General features: G+C 42.1%; 1 protein-coding gene across 1 annotated transcript in view; it reads right to left on the minus strand.

The window, feature by feature from the left end:
* Positions 1 to 469: 469 nt before the first annotated feature.
* LOC126068478 (ubiquitin-conjugating enzyme E2 E2) overlaps positions 470 to 25874 on the minus strand; it is a 351907-nt gene continuing 326502 nt past the window's right edge. Inside the window, exon 6 of the mRNA XM_049871039.1 lies at positions 470 to 1324. Coding sequence (XP_049726996.1) covers positions 1227 to 1324 — 98 coding nt within the window. The 3' untranslated portion in view covers positions 470 to 1226. The remainder of the gene's footprint in view (positions 1325 to 25874) is intronic.

The following is a 25874-nucleotide window of genomic DNA, read 5'->3' on the forward strand; positions in this document are numbered from 1 at the left end:
CTTACCCTTGCCACTGAATGCGGTGACCACGACTGGTCTAGCTGAATTTACTTCTTCCACCAAAATTATGGAGGAAAGCAAAACGAAACTTGACAGGTATCATAATCGCAATTTTAAGAGGGAAAGAAGAGAGAAGTAAACTCAGGTGGGGTTGATCACAAGTGATCACCTCAGACTTCACTTTCACTAGCAGGTTATTTTTGGAGGGACATAGTTTAACTGTTGAGTAGAGAAGGTTGTAACGCAAAGGGTGACCATGAGAAGGTCATGTGAAATGATCGCTGTCTGCTGACACAACCATGAAACCGTGAGGATGCTGACAGATGTGCAGAAATCCCACACGCTAAGCAACTCAACTGCAGAGACATATTAGAGGTTTGCAGTGAAAAATTCCCTTTAACCTGTAATTGAATTAGACAAGGTTCACGGCACGGAGGGGTCTGGAGGTCATCAAGACACGAAGCAAACAGGCAGGGTTACCAGAGGTGCATTTATCAGCCACAGTGATTTACTGAGGGCTTTAATAATACAAGTGTACATCAACTGACCCACAGTCAAAAGTGGCAGGTCCCGAAGAAATTTACAAGCACTTTTAAGTAAATCAAAATACATATTCTTTTGTTCAATCCAGCAGTCTTCTGCCTGGGGGACAGAAGGCTAGTGATAAACAGAGTCTCGGTAATGCACAGTGATTCTGATTTAAGCTTTTGTACAAAAACTTGTTCCCAGTAGCATGCACCCACCAATAAAGACTTCAGTACAAAAAATTAATCCTAAGCACTACATTTAAGTAGAAACGAGATAGAATTCTGAATTCGTGTTTTCCCAAAGATCACATAAAAGGAAAACAAACAAACAAAAAAAACAATAAACAATGAGAAAAAAAAAGAAAAGAAAAACAAAACCACACAGTAATACAAAGCTTTGTAAGAAAGCTTTTACTATTACAGGTCCAACTTTTTTTGCACTGAAAATAAAAGTTCCCATCCACTTTGAGGTGGAAAAAAACCCAAAAACAAATCCAAATCTTTCAAGTTAGGAAATCAAGAGGGGAATAAAAGGGAGGGAAAGAGTAGGCAGGAGGGGGATAGATGATATACCATCACAAAATGGTTCAAAATCTAATAAAAATAAGAAAATAAGAACCGAGGTCGGGAGGGCAGGCAGGTATCGATGCACTTGGTGAGTGTGCTTGCACAGGTCCGGCGGGGAGGCAGGCAGCGGCCCTAGGTGGCGTACCGCTTGGTCCACTGTCTGGCCATTCGGTCATGCTCCGCTCTGTTGGTCATGTACTGCGTGGCGATGCTGCCTACCAGAGGGTCAGCTGAAAGGGAAGCAGAGTCGGGAGTCAGTAAGTGCCAGCCCCCCTCCTTCCTTCTTCTAAGAAGGACAAGGAAAGGAATGTCTGGGCAGGAGGACAAAGCTGCTGTTTTAGCTGGGACCAGCGTCCCTTTAGCTGAACCACCGACAGCTGAGACAGCATTCCACGCCAGCTGCCAGGAGTCGCCTACCTTTGCTTTTACGGATCTCTCTCGTCACATTTCTTGACAAGTCTCATTCTCTTCCCCCTCCCTGCGCCCCCTTTTTAAAGTAGGTATTTCGCTGAGAAAATGCAGGTAAGGTATGGGCGAGGGAGACTCCAGGGTCCCTGATGGAGATTCCTCGGGAAACACCACAGGCAGAGTCGTGGAGGGTGCGAACGGTCAATGCCATACAAGGTACGCTCTTTAAAAAAGCACTGTCCTTCAGCTGAGACTAAGCAAAAAACTTGAGAGTTGAAAGGACCAAAGTATGGCCTGAGTCACATCTCTCTGCTCTTGACACAATCGTGTTCCAATTCATGGCTGTCTAGAATGCAGAGCCCAGGGTGAAGCTTGGGCATTCTCGACAGCTTAATTCTGCATCACTCGAGACAGGCAGAACCCACATTAAGGAAATGTTCTACAGGCTCATCTTTACTTCCTAATTTACTCATCAAGGTAAAAAAACCAGAGACCAAACCCACTGCTGTCAAGTCGATTTCAGCTGGTAAAGGATAGGCTTAATGCTGGAAGGGAGTTCCTGGGTGGTGCGAGTGGTTAACGTATGTGCTGCTAACGGAAGGACTGGAGCTTTGAGGCCACCCCAAGGCTCCTTGGAAGAAAGCCTTGGTGATTTACTTCCGAAAAAATCAGCCATTAAGAACCCCATGGAGCATGGAGGAGAGTTTTACTCTGGTAGCTCATGGGGTCGCCACGAGTTGAAATCAACTCAAGGGTAACTGGTGTTTTCAACGTTGGAAGAGCAACCAGGGACGTTAACATTCTACTTCAAATCATATCCTTGCACGGCGTGGCGTACTGGGAACAAGTCTGTCTTTCCAGCTCAAAGGAGGTGGAGGGAGGTAGCTGAAAGATGAAAAGAAACAAGAAGCTGTGGGGTGACGGAGGTGTCACATCAAGTGTTACTAGCATTTCAGTTGGGGAAGAAGGGAGGGGATAACAAAAACAAGCTACAGTGACGATAACACAATTAACACCAATCGTGGGAATTTTTCTTTTGTATTTTTATGCTTAAATAACATTTAATTCTTTCAAGCACTCCTTTTACCTTTCCAAGTTTGATATTCAAAAGGAGAATATTTTCCACCTGTAAAATTATACATGCTAACTATGAAAGCAAAAAACAGTAATAAAAAAAGCACCTCTAACAACATACAAGACAGAAAGTTGTGAGTGAACAGCATCTGTAAATTTACTCAGAGAGAACTACTGTTTATATTCTGATGTCTATCTTCCTGGGTGTTTTTTTCTACATACACGATTAAAAAAAAAAAACAAAGGATTAATTTATAGCCTGCTTTTCTAGTCTTTTTAAATTCACTATATAGTGAGTAACTCTTTCTTTCAGTAATTACTAAATTTACATGATTTTGACTATTCACCTGAACTAACAACCAGTTTGTTTATAGACATTTGGGTTCTTCCCAATTTCTGCCGTTATACAAATGCTATGAAGAACGTTATTGCACACGCAGCATTGGGAATTTATGGAAATCATATTTATAGTATAAATGAAGTAATAAAATATATAAAACGAAAGAATTTTAAATCGCATTATTAACCAAATAGTTCTTAATGCTGAAATGTTTTGAGGAATAAAAGGAAACTTAGGACTGCAAGTAACTGAATAGGGAACTATGCAATGGAAGTGTGATCCAAGTGAATTTAATGGAACAAGACACTCTTTTTTGTAGTGTCTTTGTAGCTATGATCCTAAGTAAGGTAGAATTTTGTTACAGAGTTTCATATTTCATGGATACAGATAAACCAGGAACAAAATAACAATCTCCAGATGTACACTACTTGGCTCTATTTCACTAACACTTTCTTTCTGAAAAGGAAGAACTTCCCACCATTTTGGGTTCTAGACTGTTGCTACTTTCCCAAATCTTTATTAACCTTTGAGATTATCATCTATTGGTCTTATTCTTCACTGAAGAAAAGCCACACAGTTCATCAGTGGATAAGTAAATTGAAATCTGAGTCTCCTAACATTTTCTGCCTTTGTTCAGCAATTATTTGAATTTTTGAAAAGAGGAGAGTGTTTATACTGAGAGAATAGGGTTAAATGATTTTAAACGTTTAATTTCCCCAAACGGCAGTGTGGTGTGTATTAGAGAGGTCTCCTGAGGCAGAGGTACAGGACATAAGGTGTGGTCAATGTAAAAACACCGGGGTGGAGTATGCAATACTCTGTCAACCACATCAACCAGACATGAAGCTCCAAGCCACACTGCCTCATCTAGTCAATAAAAATCACGTCGTCACTGTTGTTGATAGAACACAAGCCATGAAATCCTTTCAGGCCTGAAAGAAAGAGTAAGACTGAAAGGTCACTCACTGATGACCAGCACCATGCCTTCTTAATCATCCCTGCTTCCCCCTTCTCCACCCTCTGCCTCCCTACAGACCTCACACAGTGAGGCTCTGTTCTGTAAATGTTTGTTGAGTGAATAACAATTACTATTTGCAGGTGAGATGATCACACTGAGTACTCTGCCCACTTCCCCCCTTTTTTGAAATTTGTGGGGTGTGCACCTTTGATTCTAGGCGGGAAAGGCTCAGATAACTCCTGCAACTCCATCTCAAGCCTCACCTCTGTCCTGGCTGGGGCCACACTGGATAAACTGGGAGGGAGCCAAACAGGTTTAGGCCACTCCCCCAGAAAAGGCAGGAGGGAGACAGAGATCAAGACTAAAGGGGTAAGAGGCAGCTGAATGGTAGGAGGAAGTGAACACCCAGGGAGGGGGGAAAAGCTAGGACCGTGCTACCTTTTAATTATGTTTACTTATCCATATTTCCCACTGGACAGGAGCCCACATATCTACTTGTTCAGTATTTCCTGAGCCTGTACTATGTTTCAGCTCCTATTCTAGGTGCCGGAGAGCCAGTGCTATACCAGTGCCTGCTCCCGTGTTCTCTGACTTTCATGTCTATATCCCTCCTACTGCTCCAAGCTTTACAGCAGTATGGACAGATAGAAGAACCTAAGGCAGGCAAATAACGCACACACACAAAATAACAGCAATAAATAGTGTGGCTACCCCGTAAAGCACGTGTCCCTCTGCAGCGCTAGCGTTATAAATGAGTTTCATCACATAAGTCAGTCCTCCGGACATGCATTATTAGCAGCAAGGTAAGGACGTGACGGTTCTGACAATCCCTCTCCCTCTCCTGTCTTCTGCGGTTTTTTTGTTTTGTTTTTTTTTACTTAATTATTTTATTGGTATTTATAGTTTGCACTTCGCCACTTCTTGGCTTCCTCAAGGCTACAGACCACTGCTTCCACAGCTGTCTGTTACAGCGGTGACTGACAGTATACTTCTGGCTATCCACCAAGGCAGTGGAGGCTTTCTGTGGGTCTGCCCTGCAGTGACGGGGAAGAGATCAGTTTTCTTTCTCTCCTGGAGCTTCTCCTTCATGCTCTGGGTTAGCCTGGTCTTACTTTAAAATCTTAAAAAAAAATTTAAAAGTAACAGATGATAATGCATGGCAACTTCTGGCTACCCCACGTGTGCGGAGTAGAAATGCACCCCATAAGGCTACCCCACGTGTGCGGAGTAGAAACGCACCCCATAAGGCTACCCCACGTGTGCGGAGTAGAAACGCACTCCATAAGGTCTTCCAGGCCGTGACTTTGTGGAAGCAACCAGCAGGCCTCACTTCTGAGGCACCTCTGAGTGGTTCACCATGAGCTGGAACTGACTTGACAGCAAATGATAGTGAGATGCTAATTAGAATAAATTCAAATAATAAAGAAGTAAGGATGAGTAAAAAAATATTACCTTTTCCCCTCACACTTCCTGTATCTCAATGCCCCTTCAAACCTTGAGATAACCATTGATAATTTTTCCTTATTTATTACTTTTAAATACAATGGGATTCATATGATAAGTATTCTGCAACTTTCATTTTCCTCTTTAACAATATATTGTGATTGTCTAATAAGTCAGGATGGTACATATTGTTGCTGTTGTTGTTACCTGCTGTTGAATAGGCCCCCAACTCATGGCAACCCATGCATAATGCGATAAGATGCTGCCTGATCCTGTACCATCCCCATGACTGGCTGCAGACTGGGCCTGAGTATGTATAATCCTTGACTGGACGGCACATACCTCCACCAGCAGCACATACAGTTCTAGCTTATTATTTTTAATAATTAGAGAAGGTCCCCTGCATAGTTGTGCATCATTTATTTTTCCACTCCCCTACTGATGCACACTTAGATTTGGACTCTTTGCTACTGTAAGTAGCATTACAGACTTGTATGTATCTTTGAGGACATTTCTGAGTATTTTTAGAAAATGGATTCCCCTGAGTGACAGTGCTGGACCAGAGAGTGTACATTTTAAACTCTTCGTAAACTGCCTTTCCATAGAAGATGGACAATTTACCCTGTTTCGAGACACTCTCGTCAATGCTGACTTCTCAATCTTTTTAATTTTCTGCCAAGCTCACGGGGAAAAAATAATCCTTCGTTGTTGAAACTGCACTCAACTCGATGCCGACCAAGGCTGAGCATTTTCTCACGCTTGTTCACCATTTGCATGTCTTCTGTGAGTTGATTGTTCATTCCCGTGTCCATTTTTTTCTTACTGACATGAAGGAACACTTTATATATTACAAATACTAACGATGCACTGAAGTTCACCTTTGAGCTCAGTATTCAGCCAAAATCTGCAGTGGCCTTTGGAAAACTGAATAGCCCAATATCATTTCTGGCTCTACCGAGCTTGGGGAGATCAAAGGTCATAGAGGTTACCATCACATCTGATAAGCACGTTACCATTGTTTGGACTTACTGTTAGTATGGGAATACTGGTTTTTAATTACTGGCAAGCATTCTGGATGTAACTTAGGACTGAAAATCTCAGTCAAAGGCAAACTAAATGGCATAGGAGAGAAAGATTGGGAACTGTCCTCCCACATGTTCACATAAGGTGGCGGGGCGAGCTGGAAGAGCAGCTATCACATGTTAAAAGGACGCTGGAATAAAACAGATCTTCATATTGTCTGCTGCAGATACTCTCATTGACAGAAAAGGAGGTGGTAGCACCCAAAACACTGAGGAAGGATTGACTTCTTTGACCGTTTAAATTTTTTAAAAAATGTGCAAGAGGCATCCTAAGCTAGGTAGGAGAAAATATTCACTCCACAAATAATGGATGAAGGGTAATATCCTCAGGGGTGCACCAAATTCATTTTGGCTAAATACTGAACGGCCGGTGTTATAATCAGCAAATAGCCTAAGGCGAGGCTGGTTTACCCATCATAAGATGAACTTCTGAGATACAGGAATAACTATAAAATTTTATTTTCAAGAACTGAAGTAATATTACAATTTTTCAATGTGGTTTTGAAGTCTGTCATTATGATAAAACCACTGCTGTCAAGTTGATTTTGACTCATAGCGACCCTATAGGACAGAGGTCATTATGATAGAGCCACGTAATTTCTTGGCACTGCCAGCTGCTGGATGTTTCTTCTGCGTATCTGCGGTACTTCAATAGACGCGCACTTCCACCTGATGAAAAGCCTGACGTTTTTTGGCTAGGTCTGTCAATATGGCTTCCCGCCGATGGAGATTTTGCTACCAAGTCAATAAGCTTTCCTTTTTCTCTAATAGTTACAAAAAGGTACAGGCCTATCTCCTCACCTCCTAGGCCTGAACACGTGGCTGACTGTGAACTGAAGCTGTGTGCAATGCTTGAAGAAAACACTTTCTGGATATTTAGAAAGCAGACATAAGATACCTGCCTTGACAGTTTCATGTCTAATATTTTTGCATATATGTGCTGCTTCATACAATCATTGAACACGCTTTCTCTGCCAGCAGCCACTGGGTGCTACCAAGTCCTTTTCTATTGGTGTTTGCCAAAGATGCAGGCAGTATGGTAACCCTGGGAAGTTAAGTAAAGGGACAGTTTTCATCTAGGACCTAGCCCTCACTCCCAAAGAGTTCAAACCCAAAGCCAAACCTGTTGCCACTGCGTCAATTCTGACTCATAACGACCTGATAAGACAGAGTAGCACTACCCTATAGGGTTTCCAAGGCTGTAATCTTTATGGAAGCAGGCTGCCAAATCTTTCTCCTGCAGAGTGGCTGGTGGGTTCGAACCATCAACCTTTCAATTAGCAGCCGAGTGCTTAACCATTGTGCCATCAGAGCTCCTTCCCAAAGAGGCCTTGAAAATGGCGAAAAAGGAGATATCTGAGAGCCAAACCACGTCCCACTCATTCTGGTGGAGTGAAGGAGGAAATTAAACTTAAATCCGATACGGATGGGAGTTTTAAAATGGACTAGATTAACCCCCTACTAACTGAAAGGGGCCTGAATGCTCTGAGAGCAGCTAGATATTGCTAAGGGACAGAAAAGGAAGGTTCAACAGAACATGGCCTAAGGCAGTGACTGGAAAAAATGAAACCTAGTCCGTATTAATGCTCCCTGGGTTGAGACTGCTCAATAAACAGCTACATTGGCTATCATCTAACACATACACTCGACAAAATATTAAAAAGACTTTAAAAACTCATCCCATAAGCCTTTTTTTTTTAATAAGCCTACATATCAGTGCTATGTACACTGCATCAATGTGTGTTTTGAAATATATAAAGTGTCTGTTAGAATAGACTCAACCAAAGAACTGCACAGATGGTGCCTTCCTACTGAGAAGCTATTGGACTACAATTCTAGGCTTAAAAAAAAACCAACCCCATTGCTGTTGAGTTGATTCCGACTTATAGTGACTCTGTAGGTCAGAGTAGAACTGCCCCATAGGGTTTCCAAGGAGCACCTAGTGGCTTCGAACTGGTGACCTTTTGGTTAGCAGCCAAGATCTTAACCACTGCGCCACCTATAAAATTCCCAATGGACTCTCAGAAAATATCCTTACGGTAGAGGGCTTGTTTATGACACCAAAGGACCACATATTACTTTCCCGAAAATACTGGTGCAAAAAGCAGTAGCTGCAGCAAGTAACCTAGGAAGGAGTCAAAGGTGCCAAGATACTGGAAGCTAGATTAAAAAAAAAAAAAAAAAGCTTTACTGAGATGCAATTCAGATACCATGAAACTCACACATTTAAAGTATACAATTCCACAATTTTTAGTATATTCACAGAGTTGTGTGCTACCATTACCACAATCAATTTGAGACTATTTTCATCACCCCCAAAAGAAATCTCGTACCCATTAGCAGTTACTCCCAATTCCCCTCAAACCCTCCACGGCCCTAGGCAACTACTAACCTAATTTCTGTCTATGGGTTTACCTACTCTGGACATTTTGTACACATGGAATCAAACCATATTTATCCTTTTGTGTCTGGCTTATTTCACTTAGTACGATGTTTTCAATGTTGTTCCATTTTGCAGTATGCATCAGTAGTTCTTTTTTTTATTACTAAATAATACTCCACTGTATGAATGCTGTGTTTTTATGCAAATAATGTGCACCTTCTGTGTGTATTTGCTGGCCTACCACTCTCCCCTCACTGCATTTCCTAAGCTCACGATGTTAAGTTTTTTTTAACAGCAGCATGTGGAAGGAGGATTGGCATGGCAGCACTTCTGAAGGTGCCTGGGGTTGTGGGGGGGGAGGGCGTGGCCAGCAAACAGACTCAGAGGGTGCGTGTTATTTGAGCAAAATACGGTGTACCGCATTTTATTTATCCATTCGTCAGTTGAGGAAACGCTGGTGGCGTAGCGGTTAAGTGCTACGGCTGCTAACCAAAAAGTCGGCAGTTCAAATCCACCAGGTGTTCCTTGGAAACTCTATGGGGCAGTTCTCCTCTGTCCTATAGGGTCTCTATGAGTCGGAATCGACTCGACGGTGGGGGGTTTTGGGTTTTTTCACCAGTTGATGGACATCTGTATTGTTTTCACTCTTTGGTTATTATTAATAATGCTGGAGGAGCACTTTGTACAAGATTTTATGTGGATCTGTGTTTTAATTTCTCTTGGTATGTACTTAGCAGTGAAATGCTGGGCCACATGGTTACTCTGCGTTTAACATTTTCAGGAACTGCCAAAATGTTCTCCGAAGCTGCTGTACCATTTCACACCCCCACCAGCTATTCTCCACATCCTCACCGACACTTGTTATTATCTGTAGAAGCTAGATTTTAAAGAGAGCATAGCTTACGTCCCGTTGGCCTACACCCACCAGGAATCCAGGTTTCTTTTGTTTTTTGAAATGTTCTCTAGAAAAATCTGCTCCTGTCAACCATGGAAAACAAATTCTCTTGAACTGCAGTATGTTTCTTATGGTCCCTGGTCCCTGGCTGTGAAAGGCAGAAGGTCACCCTGATCCTCTCTCCCCTCTATTGTTCCCCTGATGGAAGTAAAAATAACAACTTTCTAATAAGACTTATTTGTAATACACACCTTTTTTTTTTTTAACTTCACAGTTCTCAAATGTATTCCACCCACCAGAAACTAGTTCTGTAACATATCAATTTCCCTCCCAAATAGTCTTTTTTTGTTCTCACTCCTCTCTGTGGCTAAGAGTGGGATGGGAGATGGCTGTGAGAGTGGGTGTGAACACAGCAGTCCTGTCCTAGATGCTATCACACATGTCCAGTCTCCGCGGCATCTGGGAGTCTGGGAATCTGGGCACGGTCCCACAGACATAAATAAACTGACTCAGCCCTCAGTGGCTTCAGTCTACCAGACCCGTCTTTGAATGCTGGAAATCGGTAAGTTGAGGCAGCCTGGTGAGTCACATGGATCTGGTCCATGCTGAGGAATGACTTTCCACTGAAGGTGCAGGCTTCGATTTGGGCTGAGGCCTTGCTCCTATCCTTTGCTCTAAGATGAATGTTGCTGAACCCTTCACTAAAGCTTGAACTAACCATTACCACTATCATAGAGGGTGCTTATCACTGTGCTTGAAGGTAGGCAGTGTCTCTCAATCTTGTGTCACAAAACTAGCAGTGTGTCTGGATGACCATTTTATAAATAATGGTTTAATCAATGAATTAATGAGTGACCAGGCTGACTGGTCAGGATGGTTTAGATTGTAGGAGGTGTCAGGTTCCTGGCCAGACATCCTTCCTCCTCCCCATGCTTGGTCCTAAATGACACTTATACTCGCAGGTTCAGAGGCTCTCTAAGCCACTGACTTGAGGTGGTAAGTATGTGGGCAGCCCTGGTCTCGTTTTTTTTGTGGTTTGGCATTTAACTATCTCTGCTGCACGTCTAAAATAGACAATATGATCTATTTCCTGTAACTGATCTCTTGCTTTGTCTGCTTCCCTGCTATCTCCTTCTTCCAATCCCTGAAGGTTTCACTTCTCGTAATTTACAAAGGTTCTCACATTTAGTCTATATTCAGTTGTTTCCTGTTTTATTGACATCTTGCCTTAACTTGAACCTACTGTTGTTTTAACCCCTGGGCAACACGTTCTACTACCAGACCAAACCTTGTCTGTGCATACTACTGCTCCGCCCCTTCTGCTTCACCCAAGTGAGCAGGTCTACTTCTAGGATTCAAACTCGTACTGCATCTTCCTGCTGTAGGTAAAAAATGATGTCCAAACGAATCTTAACACAGACAGTAAGCTGTGAGTCTTGTTTCTGCTGGCAGAAAATGGGGGATGGCTTGGTGGGAGCACAGGAGCGTTAACCTACTGGGTACCATGAAGTGAAGAAATAATATTCACTGGTTCTGGAATGGATCCTTCTAGCTCAGTAAGATCGGCCTGGAAATCTGTGGGGGACCAGGCACAGGCAAGTTAACTTTCTCTAGGTTAGGGCACGTTCACTAGTGATGCTGCAATGTCATTCGTAGGTGCCATCGAGTCAGTTTTGACTCATATAGAGCCTACATACAACAGAACAGAACACCGCCTGGTTGTGCACCATCCTCACAATCGTTGCTATGCTTGAGCCCATTGTTGTAGCCGCTGTGTCAATTCATCTCTTTGAGGGTCTTCCTCTTTTTTGCTGAGCCTCTACCGAGCACGATGTCCTTCTCCAGTGACTGGTCCCTCCTAGTAACATGCCCAAAGTACATGAGACAAAGTCTTGCCATCCTCACGTCTAAGCAGCTTTCTGGCTATACTTCTAAGACAGATGTGTTCGCTTTTTGGCAGTCTATGGTGTATTCAATATTCTTTGCCAACACCATAATTCAAGGGCATCAATTCTTCTTCGATTTTCTTTATTCACTGTCTAGCTTTCACACACATACGGGATGACTGAAAATACCATGACTTGGGTCAGGTGCACCTGAGTCCCCAGAGTGACATCTTTGCTTTTTAACACTTTGAAGAGGGCTTTTGCTGCAGATTTTCCCAATGCAATACATCATTTGATTTCTTGACTGCTGCTTCCATTGGTGTTGATTGACAACTTCAGTACTTTCTCTGTTTATCATCCTGGGGCTTCCAATTCCTAAATCTTCTTTCTCTTCATACCCTCTGTCACCTTTTATCTGGGCCACCAAAATATCCTCTCAAATTTGTCTCCTTGACTTTAGTCTCTCTACTCCCAGATGCACTAAGCTTTCCTCTTTAAAAATCTTAGGTACCACCTTCCCCAAATACGAGATCCTCAATGGCAAGGCGAACTATATATAAAGATGTATTTCTGCCAATAACCTGAATGATATCCAGGGTGCTTTTTACCCATTAAATTATTTTTCCAATATCCTCACCATACTGTTATCTTCAATAGGGGCTGATACAATGTTTTGTCTTCCACCTTTGTGCTCATTAAGGTGCCCTGGTGGTGCAATGGTTAAGTGCTCAGCTGTTAACAAAAAAGGTCAGCTGCTCCACGGGAGAAAGATGTGATGGTCTGCTCCGTAAAGATTACAGCCTTGGAAGCCCCATGGGGCAGTCCTACTCTGTGCTACAGAGTTGCTGAGTCAGAATCGACTCTACGGCAGTGGGTTTTGGGCTTATTGTTTCTAGAGGAAACACAGGAATTTTCAATAGAGGCAAAAATGTTGATGTGAGAGATTATAACATAGAACTGTATGAAATCATTGTTCAAAACTGAAAATGCGTGGTAAAAGCTCTATGCTTACTAAGTGTGAAGTGCTGGCCTGTATGTGAAAACAATGCATCAGTCAAAGTGGCTTCCATCTTTGTAGCTCAGGAAAACAATTGAGCCTACACTGTCATGCTAGTCTTCCCTAGGGAGACCAATTTGTGTGAAAGGAGAAAAGAGAGGCCATTGATCTGCAGGGGTGGGGGGGAGCTCTTAACACACAGAAGGAAGGAAAGAAAGGTGGCAGAAGCACTTATCAAAGTAATCTGTGTACACGCTAACTCCTTTAAAATAATGCTCATCTACTGGCAGAATCATCTTGTCCCATATGTGGGGGGCGGGGGGGGAACAACTCTTTATTATGGGATTTTTCTAATTAGCATTTTAAACTGGATTTTAAATCTTTTCAGAGTTAAGCCAACTTCTCTGTAACCAGATGGCCCCTCTAACCTCTCTAGGGTGGAAATTCCAACCCTCTGCTTCCTACTACTTCCCATTAGCAGGTGGGAGGGAGCATGCTTATTACCCTGGGCATGATGGGAGATGGGACGGTCTCATCTACCCAGATGTCAGCCTCACCACAGCATTTATTCAAGGCTGGCCAAACCATGGGATTCTCTTCAGAAATTCAAAGGCCACTCTTCATCAGCACCAAACGGGACATGCTGAGGCTTGAGTGGTGGGCACAGGCACAGCTTCCCCGCATCGATAACCCTCAACTGGGGTAGTTTTTGGAGGCAGAATTATGGTGTTAAAATTGAATTTGGTACCAAGCACTCAACTGCACAACCATATTTAAATTCTAAAATAGTTATTTTTACAATAGTCTTACAAGAGTTCAATTCGCCCCTTTGCCCTGGGGGATTTAATGAATGCTTAAAACAGTTCCACCTATTTTTCTGTAATTGGCTTACTTTTGTATCAAGTATAAACATGCTGACTAGATTTGCATAGTGATTATCTGTGTAGAGCTGTATTTTGGAGAAAAATAAAAAAGAGGCGATGAACAGACCCAACACCCCTACATGAGATGGCACTCACATTTGCATGAACAAATATATTTTCACTTGCAAATTAGTTACCACTTGTACCTATAATGGTTTCCTTGTTTAAATCGCCATTCTTCACACACAAACACAGTAATTGTTCTTAGGAATGATGTACCTTAGGAATGATAATATATAGGAGCCCTCGTGGTGCAGTGGTTAAAGTGCTCAGCTGGTAACCAAAAGTCAGCGGTTCGAAACCCCCACCCACTCTGAGGCAGAAAGATGTGGCAGTCTGTCTCTCTAAAGGTTTACAGTCTTGGAAACCCTATGGGGCAGTTCTACTCTGTTCTATAGGGTCACTATGAGTTGGAATGGACTAGATAGCAGCGAGCTATATGTACATATATATACGTATATGTTAAATCAACCCTCTAGACCTGCAGGTTCTGCTCCATATTGACAGAGGTTATAAAAGCAAATTTTGGGCACTCACGCATGCTGTATTATCTTAGTTAGGTCTAAGAAAAAGCAAGCGAACAATGCAGCCCCATGGAAAAGATACAAGTCCACATCTCCTTGTAGCTAATAAAATCAATAGAGTGGATGTTCCCTTTAATTTTACTTATTTTCAGTATTTCAGTTGTAAGATACTTACAGGGAGGACATCCCTAAATTATCAATTTGAAATTTACTGAATTCTCCATAAGATGCAATCCAGGTAAAACACGAAGAAGTCAGAAGGTACTAAAGAAGTCAGAAGGTACTCAAGAAAAGAATGGTTCCTGTAACCTGCCCTGCTCGGCACACCAGGAGATACCTCCGGCTCCATATGAACAAGATGCAGGAGTAGAGGTACACTGTGAGACAGGTACTGACGAGCCTCCCGGTGCTAAATGAGAACACAGTATTTGCAGTGAGCAATGCCTGTATTTTCACTTGCAAATTAGGTCCAGCATGTACCTATAGAGCTTTACATCTTTACCAGCCTAGGCTGATCATAAAAAGCAGTCATAGATCAAAATAATATTGAAGAATTATTCCTATAAAGATAACAAAAGAACTAAGCATCGGCGTTTAATTTCAGAGGTTATTTCTAATGTAAACACTGAGCCACTGGGATATCCATCTATGTTAAATATTTTAACCAGGCTTTAAAATTTTCATTGCTATGACAGCAGATGTGTGTGTCCTTAATGCAACACTGTACCAAAAAAAAAAAAAAAAAGGTATAAACTGCTCATGGCACCAAAAATAGGGCTGCTGGTATTAGTTAAACTTGACTGTGTTTTATTTATAGATGCATGTATTTAAAAAAAATTTTTTTTTTAAATCAGAAATGAAAATTAATTTAGTAATTTGAATCTAATTTCCATTTGTTCACGTCTCCAGTACCTGATTGTTGGACACAGAAAGGCCCCTAGGTGCTCTAGTGTGGGGGTGACAGGTCATGGTTAAGGCTGATTACAGGGCAGAAAACGAATGTTTAATTGCCTTCTGTGCCCAATGGCTCTCTGGGAGTACCTGACCTTGGCACTGATGTTAAACACGTCATCAAATGCCAACACTCAATCTTAAAAATCAAATTACAAACCAAAATAAAAATGAATCACTGTTTCTCTAGGGATAATACAAGAATAAAACCCTAGTGCTTAATTTCATTAGCTGGTCATTTTTAATTTGTCAGTCAAAACCAAAGTCCACAGAGTTACAATATGTTCGGCCCATACCTACAGCAAATTATTATATTATGCTTATGTTGAGAGTAGTATTCTGATGATTTATTTGACTGACCTCATTAAATTTCTTAGTAAGTGATACTATTAATTTATGACAATAAAAATCAATAATAGATTGGAATGAAGGTGTCCACAGAAATTTGGTGTCAGGACTTCAACTGGTTAATAAATAGCATTTACCACACTTTTACACAAATGAGGCGCGCACCCTCTGTGCTGGCTTGCGGCCGTGCCCTCCCTCTGTGTGTGGTATTTTCCTAAGCACGCTGTTAACTTTTTTTTTCCACAACAGCATGTGGAAGAGTGGCACGGCTGCAGTTGTGAGGGTGCCTCTGGGGGAAGGCACGGCCGGCAAACAAACACAGAAGGCACACGTTACCTGCGTAAAAATAGGAGCAGATTTTAGTGAACCGAAGTGTTGGGACAGGCCAGCTAATATCCTGGAAGGGCACTGGAAGGGTATATTCAAAAGTTGGTACACTTCTGCCTTCTCATCTACTTCCAATTCACCACAAGCTAGATTAAGGGTACAAACCCAAAAAACCAAACCCAGCGCCATCGAGTCGATTCTGACTCATAGCGACCCCACAGGACAGAGTTGGACTGCCCCCATAGAGATTCCAAGGAGCGCCTGGCGGATTTGAACTGCTGACCCTTTGGTTAGCAGCCGTAGCACTTAACCACTGCACCACCAGCGTTTCCAGATTGAGGATAAAATCCTATAAATTAATCACGGGTGAGTCCACTTTAGGGAAAAACTGATGAGGAGCCGGTACCTTCAACTTCGTTTTCTTGAAGAATGTCTGATTTCAGGATGGTCCAAACATCGAAAGCTGAACTAATTTACCAGACCTGCTTTTACATAAGTCTGAAACTCAGATAGCATGCTGAAAAGATACGTGTATACACCACCCTGGTGGCGCAGTGGTTTAAGAGCTGGGCGGCAAACCGAAAGGTTGGCTGTTCGAATCCACCAGCTGCTCCCTAGAAACCCTGTGGGACAATTCTACTCTGTCCTATAGGGTCGCTATGAGACAGAATCGAGTTGACAGCAACGGGTACAGCTGTGTCTGTGTACACATGGCTGCCTACATGTATAAATGGGAGGAGCAGAGAAGGAGCGGGGATGAGTGAAATACATTTTCCATGCCTGCATTTATCTGGGTTTTTATCCTATATTTACAGAATAAAGGATAACAAGCAACGTACTTTTGAGGTCTGAGAACCAATGTGCAGACCAGACACCAGAAGTTTAAGACTAGCCCGAAGTCATGGTGAAGTATTTAGGGAACCAGGTTTTGTTAGGACATCAGGCTGTTAGTGGCTTTGGAGGGCATATCTCATTAGGTGGAACCAACCCTTGCCCAGCTCCTATTGTTGACATGCCTTTGATAAAATGAACTACAATATGACCTTCAAGGGATATCACCCCAGAGAATAACAATGAGAAATGCAGTAAGACAGCTATTTTGACATGCTTCTCTCAGACGTCGGCTGACCTAGTGTGTTGATGCCAAGAGAGACAAAAAACCGGACTGACTTTCTAATGGAATTTGTCAGGTCCTTATAAACTCCAAGGAAGGCTATTTAAGCCTGGTTTGTGAAAAGAGGGTAGAGAAATACAGTGACAGGGTGAAGTGCTAATAAAGAACTGAGGCATCACCTTCGGAAAAAGTTACAGACGAGTCTGCTTTGCTCTTTATCTTGGGAAGATTGAAGGAATGACTGGGAAGTTGAATCTCATTAACTGTATGCAGTACCTTACTGACAGGTTAGAAAACCTTGGTAAAGAAAGGAATTGACTCTACAGAACATGCTAATTTTCTGTGTGCTAGTTCTGGATGACAGAATGCTAGCATGGGTTTTAAAATTGTACAGGATTGTTATGAGTTAATTTAAAATAGAGAATTTGATAGTATTGAGGGGCAAAGGCGGGATTCCTGAGACACACATGGTTAAGCCACCTGAGTGGTAGAAAGGGTACAATCCTAAACCCTAAGTCTGTACTTACATATTTTAAGGGTGAACCTTTAACTGCAAATAAACTGAACAAATGTACCTAATACAGTTTCATCTTAAACCCAGGATCAGCTGTTTTTTTTTTTTTTTTTTTTTTTTAACACCTATGTCATATCGACAATTCTAATCTGTTTTCACGTCTACTTCGGAGATAGTTCTCACTTAACCAGGCGCAGCTTTTGAAACAAGTCTCTGCAAGTCTAAAAAATTCAAAGAACTATCGTCAGTGATTGGAAAATGTATATAAACTGAACGGTGACATTTAGAAACCAAGCCATTTCCTTCAGAAACAAATGTCTAATTTTGGTGGTTAACAAACAATCTACTTGAAGGGCTATGTAGTTTATTCACTAAGCGGTGGGTTAAACATTACCAACCAAAACAAAAGCCCCGTGGTTATGGCTACCTGCATGTTGTTGTTGTTGTGTGCCGTTGAGTTGATTCTGACTCACAGCAACCCTGCAGGACACAGTAGAGCTGCCCCACTGGGTTTCTAAGGCTGTAATCTCTAAGGAAGCAGACTGCCACACTTTCCTCTCATGGAGTGGCTGGTGGGTTCGAACCTCTGACCTGTTGGTTAGCAGCCGAGCACTTAACCACTGCACCACCAGGGCTCCTTGGCTACTTGTAGACTGAAGTACTTCCACAAGAGATTGAAAAGTGACATGTATCTGCAATGGGAGACCACCTCACTCTATGCCCACGAGCTATGCTTCTGTGCAATGATCCCCTGCCCTGAAGAAGTTCATTAATAAAAAAAAAAAATGATGTCACTGATTCTTGATTAGCATTCTGTTCTACTAAAGCGTTACCAAGCGTGGTTTAAAGTCAGGAAAGGTGTGCATCAGGGCTGTAGCTTTTCACCATACCTATTTACCTGACCCAAGCCACAGCGTTTTCATTTGCCTCACATGCATGTGAAAGCTGGACAATGAATAAGGAAGACTGAAGAAGAACCAATGCCTTTGAATTGTGGTGTTGGCGAAGAATACTGAGTATACTGCCAAAAGAATGAACAAATCTGTCTTGGAAGAAGTACAACCCGAATGCTCCTTAGAAGCAAGGATGGCGAGACTGTATCTTACATACTTTGGACTTGCTGTCAGGGTGGATCGGTCCATGGAAAAAGACATCATGCTTGGTGAAGTACAGGGTCAGCAGAAAAGAGGTGGACTGACATAGTGGCTGCAACAATGGGCTGAAGAATAACAACAATTGTGAGCACAGCACGGGACTGGGCAGGGTTTTGTTCTGTGGCACACAGGGTTGCTATGAATCAGAACTGACTCGATGGCACCAAACAACAACAACAACAACGAAGTGTTACCAAAGGTTTCGATCATCCTGTAAAAAATGTAGAGACTTTGGGCTATCTTAACAATGGAAATATGTCCAGTAGTTTATTAACTTTGTTATCTTTAAGTAAGTAGCTTATAGGCTAACTTTATGATTAACACAAAGGAGAACACCCCCCACCCCCACCTTCCCCTTAGAAATCATTCTCAACTGCTACCATCAAACTCTGGGGTGATTTTAATCAAGCTGATGAAGAATCAAGAAAATGTTTACTAAAATTTAGAAAACAAAGGATTTTTCCCCACTATGTTAAAACATTTTATATGGAAAATACCATTAATACATTTTGCGATAAAATGCCTCATTCTTATGCCAACATGTAAAGGTGCTGGTAGTTATGTCGGCCTGGAAACAGCAGGCAATGGAGGTAAACAGACTTCTGGAGTTTCAGTCAACCTGGAGGTCAGGGTTCTTCTGGATGATTGATGGCAGTTCAAAACCTCATATAGTTGTTGGAGCACATTTCAGACTGTGCTCACGTTCATGGATGGAAAACTGGGGTCAGCTGACAGAGATGCCACAAAGCCGTATATTCTTCAAAGTTCAGAAGTACAATTAGTGTGGGACTAAGGAAACCATTCCAAAATAGGAAACAGCAATCCGGGGTCTATTCATAACAAAGAGAGCCAGGATTCCTGATTGTGCAAAGACACTGAGCTGCGTGTGGGAAGGAGCACACATGTACACCTTCTTCCCGCCACCTCCTAGCTGCTTACTTCTTGCAACTGCAGAATGTCTGCAGAACACTGTAGAACTGCAGAAACCCAAAAACCTCTCCCTGGTGACTGTCCTTATTTAGGGCCTCTTTCCCTTTTACCTAGATATTCACAACATCTTAATTCTGTTAAACAGATGTTTATTATGAGCCTTGTATAACACTGGACATCCTGTTAGGAGTAAGCAAGATGAGAAGGAAGATCAATTCCCACCCTTACATCTAAAAGCTGGGATAAAGCAAACACCAGACCCTCCTCTGAGGTCGGTGAGTATTATACTTCCCTAAATAAATTGAGGAAATCCACGTCTGGTAACTCCCCCAGTCCCCTGGGAGTTGGCACGTGATGCAGAATATTTTTACCAATGTGCTGGCTGGGACTTTAAACACAGTTTTAGAGGCTCTACCTGGGCCTGGAGGCCAGCTGCATACAGCAAGCCATGTTTCCCATTTCCACCATCCTTTCCTAGCAATGGAAGGCTCTCTAGTCGGCCATTCTTTCCACACTCCCACCCCATATTTCTTTGTCCTCTCCACCTCTGGGGTAATCCTCTCTCAGCTGTACCCATCCTTTCCCGCCACATCCTTTCCAAGCTCCAATTAGGCAGATACCATTTCTGTATTCCCCACCCACACCCCAGGAGAGTGTAAGCTGCTCAACGAGAACCCTCTTTAGCAGTCATGGTAGCTCCTGTGGATGCTCTGTAGTGCCTGGTACAGCTCCTTCCAACTTCTGGCACTAAAAATAAGTATCTGAACTGAGTGCCTGAGGAACACTCTGAAATTATAATAATTAATAATAATTGCCATGGGTATTTATTAATAGGCCAATTTTAATGACTACTTTAATAATGAACAGGAAAATTATTTTACATTCAGAAATATGTCGTAATAGTCTGTGTGAGGGGGAATATGTAAATGGAGTACTGTAAAGAAAAAAATTGGGCCAACTGAAGAAATCAGTGGACAAGACTGTTTACCTGGACATCGTTTCACAGAGAGACTTGCAAAGTGCTGCCATCTTGCCAAGGGCCAGATACCCTGAAGCTCAAGGTACCTCAGAGAGGATACGGGAACCTTGGAATCACAAGCTGTAGCACAGATGTGCCAGCACATAGAGAAAGGAGCAGATGCCCCACAGAAGCAATGCAGGGGACATTTATACATTACTCTTGGATTCTGTATAGAGATTCTGAGGTACTACAGAACTACAAAGGCAGCTGCCCCTACTTCGCCCCCAGTTGGCCAATCCTGTGTCCACAATTCAAGTCTCCTTCCTGCAGATTGTGTGCGTGTGTGTGTTACAGTGGAGCTTTGTGATGACTACATCAGTTGGGAAAAATTTCATGTTTGAAGGTGATATGTCTTAAACCAGCTTTGGGAATCCTGCCCACGCAGACTTCACCTCTTTCTCTTCACACTCCCTTTGTGCAGACTGCTGGGGTTCTCTGAATGGGGGGGCTCCAGGAGACAAGGTGCTTTTTGGGGGGGAAGGGATGGAAGGGTGGTAGAGCAGGTGGTGGAAGTTCACAGGTGGCTAAAATACTGAAACAGCTCCTTCTCACTGCTGTCTGATGTGTTTGGCTATTAAGGACCCACCCCAGTATGGGGGGCTGGTGACCTAGACAGAGCTGAGTGACTGCTTTATCATGGTCCCCATATCAGGGCCCACCCTCTGAATGAACCTGTGGTGAGTCTCCTGCCCAGTCAAAGGAATACACCTCAGCGATGCTGACAGAAGCATTTGGGGCTTACTCTCTAACAGGGAGCAACCTGTGGACTAGCCACAGGACTGTGAAGGCAGCGAGTGGTGTCTCAACGCGCTGCATCCGGGCAGTGCAGCATCCTCAGTGGAGGGCTTCCATCAGTGGTCACCATGGCCTTCCTGGTGCGCACAAGTTCTGGGCCCAGTTTCTGGTTGTGGGCGGTGATTTTCTTGCTCTTTCTGACTCTTGTACTTCAATCTCTTCAAGGGCAGAGACTTTGTTCTAAGTAATTTTTTTTTTGTTAACCTAATTTCAACCCGCTCCCCTCCCCACCACCCGCCACGCCTGAATAAGAGCTTGGTAAATGTTTGATGAACAATCAAGTGACTGAGCTTAAGGCGTCAATGTGGTCCCTGTGCATAGAAGCTGCCTCTCAGTTGTTTCACACAGAGACCACGCTTGGGGCAGTGTGGTCCAGCTGTTAAAAGCTCAGGCTCTGGAGTCAAACTTTTTGAGTGTAAAGCCAGTTCTGATCCCTACCTGGACGAGTTACTTAATCTCTGAGTCAGTTTCCTCATCTGCAAAATGCAGATAACAATACTGCTTACCTCCTCGGGTGGTTGACAGGATTAAATGAGAAAGCTTATCAGAAGCATTGAATACACTGCCTGGGTACACAGTAAGGTAAAAAATAACTAGCTGTTATTGTTACCATATTCACTATTATCACCATTGCCAAACCTGGCACAAGAATAGGAGAAAAGCCAACAGCTATTATTTGTCCTCACTTCCAGCTGCGTGTTATTGCTGCTGGATTCATCCCATTTCAGCTGCAGTGGTAGAGAGGGCTGGCCTTGCTCCTTTCCTGCCTTTCCCCGTCTTGGGTCTACCCATCACACGTGGGGGAAATTGTTTAGGGAAGCTGTTTGGTGCCCTGAGGGAGTTGCTTTGGAAAGTGGATGGTGATTCTTGAGGACAATGTTTTCTGGCCTCCCCAGGGGCAATTTCAATATCAATCCCCCTGAATCCAGTGATAACCCTGAGAGTGACCTAGGGCCTCTTGGGTAATGCTTAAGGATCTGCTTTGGATCAGGTACTGTACCACACACAGTCTCCACACCTCAGTATTAGCCAAGATTTACTAGGACCTTGGTCTAAATGTGGAAGCCCTGGTGGCATAGTGGTTAAGTGCTATGGCTGCTAACCAAAGGGTCGGCAGTTCAAATCCACCAGGCACTCCTTGGAAACTCTATGGGGCGGTTCTACTCTGTTCTATACGGTGGCTATGAGTCGGAATCGACTCGACGGCACTGGGTTTGCTTTTGGTCTAAATGTCTTTCCATCATAACACTTACTTTCATGAGCGGTGAAACCTTCAAATGATGGCTGGTGAGAACCTAACAGAGGTCATGGGGGTACATGATTAGGACATGAAGTCAGACAACATTTTTATTTCCAGGGCCACAAATAGAAAAGCCACACTTTAAATAGATTTTCAGGGGGCGGGATGACAGCACGGAGATGATGTTATCATTTATTCGACTACTTAATTTGCACAGCACCCACTGCCTCTGCAACTATTTAAAGAACGTTAGACTTGGGAACATTTAAGAAGAACCCATCACAGTCATTTAAGAATTTTCTTCGTGTTTAAAAAATACATTTCCACCCAATCTTCTGGCTGACTGCTAAGATGGAAATATATCTTACTGGGATAATATATTAAAATATACACATTTGAAAAACAAAAACAAAAACTTCTCAAAAGGCAACTGATCATCGAGCCCTTGTTCTCGTGAGGGAACCTCTAGGAACTATCTTGTTGACAGCAAAGAGTTGCTGAAGTAACTTTCCCAAAACTCCTTCAAAGAAGAACTGACTGCTCTGGCAGGGATCACAACAGAGGGTCCTGGACAGAGCAGGAGAAAAATGTAGGACAAAACTCAAATTCACAGAAAAGACCAGCCTTACTGGTCTGACAGAGACTGGCGGAACCCCGAGACTACGGCCCCCAGACACCTGCTAACTCAGAGCTGAAGCCACTCCTTCAAGTCCACATTTCAGCCAAAGATTAGTCAGGCCTATGAAGCAACCAATCACATGTTAAGAACTTTTTTTTTTTTATGAAGCAACCAAAAACATGTTAAGAACTGCTTCTTAGCTCAATCAAGTATATGACACCAAATGGGCAACACCTGCCCAAAAGCAAAGATGAGAAGATAGGAGGGACAGGAAAACTGGACAAAGAAGACATCGGGAACCTGGGAAAACAGGGAGAGTGCTGACACGATGCCAGGATTGCAACCAGTGTCACAAGTTGTGTACAAATTTCTGAATGAGAAACTAATTTGCACTGTAAACTTTCACCTAAAGCACAGTAAAATTAAAAAAGTGAAAATTCTCTTTTAATTCTGAAATGTGTTAGTATTTTTATTTCCTATTGAGTTTTTAGTTATTGCTGTAAATTTAACATAGTACAAGTAAGCAGTAAATATATACATTACTAATAGTTCATAAAAAAGTAGTAATTCCTCAAGGCAAAGAAGCAAATTCCCTAATTTCAGGAATGAATCATGAGTGACTAGAGTGAAAGGAGACAGACTGATGCTTTCATACCACAAAGGAGTACAGAGAACATTTACAAATTATAGTCACAGTAACAACAACTTACTTTAAGTGTGAATAGTAAGTATAGCTGTTTGCTCATTTCTATTATAGCACAAGATTAGATTCTGTTCAGCTTAACATTAATACTTTGGTTCTTGCGAAGAAGATATGCTAGTCAATTCTTAAACCATTCACGTGAAGGTAAGAACTGAGTAAGTCTGCAAATATTAACTGAACACTACAATCATGCTTCAGGTAACTGAAAAGCTTGCCTTTTCACCAACTAAGATTTAACTTAAGCCTCCCCCCCCCACTGTTATGTATTAATATTGAAAATTTTAAATAATTATAAGATTACAATTATATAAATTATGTACTAACTCTTGAAAAATTCACACAGTAAAACAAATGCAAAAATAAACCAGGAAAACTCTCTCTCCTGCCTTTACATCTTCAAATTCCAATTCCCCGCAGGTTAACTGCTATTAGCAGTTTGGTATGTTATCTTTCCACACTTTTTCTTCCTATGTTCCCAGACGTATGTGTGAACTAAGATTTATTTTTTAAAATGAGATCAAACTATATAATATTGTGAATTTTCTTTTTTCTCTCCTTTTCTCCTTTTGAAAGGTTACATAGCATCTATTTAACCATTTCCCTAATAATGGACATTAAGAACTTTTTCAGTTTTTTTTGGAAAAAAATGCTGCAGTATGCTTCTTATATGTACGGTATTTTTACACAAATAACGTGCACCTTCTGCATTTGTTTGCTAACTGTGTTCTCCCCTCAGGTGAAGTATTTTCATAAGTGCTGCTATGCCAATTTTTTTTTTTTTACATGCTGTTGTAAAAGAGATTAGCATGACACACTTATGAAAATACCTGGTGGGGGAAGGGCACAGTTGGCAAACAAACGTAGAAGGTGCACACTATTTGTGTAAAAATACAGTATACAGATTTGGGAGTATTTCTGTAGGATGGATTCCTTGAAGTGAGATTGCTGTCCAAAGGCTATGTGCATTTTAATTACAGGTGCCTCCAAATTGCCTTCCAGAAACGCTGTATCAATCTATGTTTCCACAAGCAGTATGTAAGTGTGCGTTTCCCTAAATACTTTCCATTTGTGATGCTATTAATTTTTAAAAATTCTATCAATCCAGTGCTTTTAAAAAAATCTCATTTTTGTTGGTATTTACTTGAGTTTGAGCATCTTTTTCTCTGTTTCTTGGCCGTATTTAGTTGTTGTTCTGTGAACTGCTTGCTTAGATTATTTCTCCCTTTTTTTACTGAGTTGTTGGTTTTTTACTTACTGATTGATGGTTCTTTGTATAGTAGGGGTGTTAACTCTCTGACCATTACATATGTTGTCAGATGGCTGCTTATTTTTTAACTATTCCTGGTGTTTTTTTGCCATACAGAAGTTAAAAAATTTTACGTGGTCAAATCTGTTAATATTTCATTCTTTATGCCTTTTGGGTTTTGTATCTTGCTTATAAAGGTCTTTCCTTAATCTCAAATTTTACTTTAAGAACACTCATAAGATTTGATATGTTTTACTGCAAATCTTTTTCTAGAATTCTAGGTTGAGTTTTTCTCCTGTAGTACCGTGAAGATGTTTTTCAACTGTTTCCTGGTTTGCACAGTTTCTGACAAGAAGTTTCCTTTAATTCTTATTTTTGCTCCTTTGTAATAATGCGATCCTTTTTTTCCTGTTTTTTTTTAATTTGTTTTGTATTATATATATATATACATTTTTATTAACTTTTAATGAGCTTCATGTGAACATTTACAAATCAAGTCAGTCTGTCACATATAAGTTTATATACGTCTTACTCCTTACTCCCACTTGCTCTCCCTGTAATGAGTCAGCCCTTCCAGTCTCTCCTTTCGTGACAATTTTGCCAGCTTCCAACTCTCTCTATCCTCCCATCCCCCTTCCAGACAGGAGATGCCAACACAGTCTCAAGTGTCCACCTGATATAATTAGCTCACTCTTCGTCAGCATCTCTCTCCTACCCACTGTCCAGTCCCTTTCATGTCTGATGAGTTGTCTTCGGGGATGGTTCCTGTCCTGTGCCAACAGAAGGTTTGGGGACCATGACCGCCGGGATTCCTCTAAGTCACAGTCAGACCATTAAGTATGGTCTTTTTATGAGAATTTGGGGTCTGCATCCCACTGATCTCCTGCTCCCTCAGGGGTTCTCTA

The sequence above is a fragment of the Elephas maximus genome, chromosome 27 (assembly GCF_024166365.1).
Source record: "Elephas maximus indicus isolate mEleMax1 chromosome 27, mEleMax1 primary haplotype, whole genome shotgun sequence".
NCBI lineage: Eukaryota > Metazoa > Chordata > Mammalia > Proboscidea > Elephantidae > Elephas > Elephas maximus.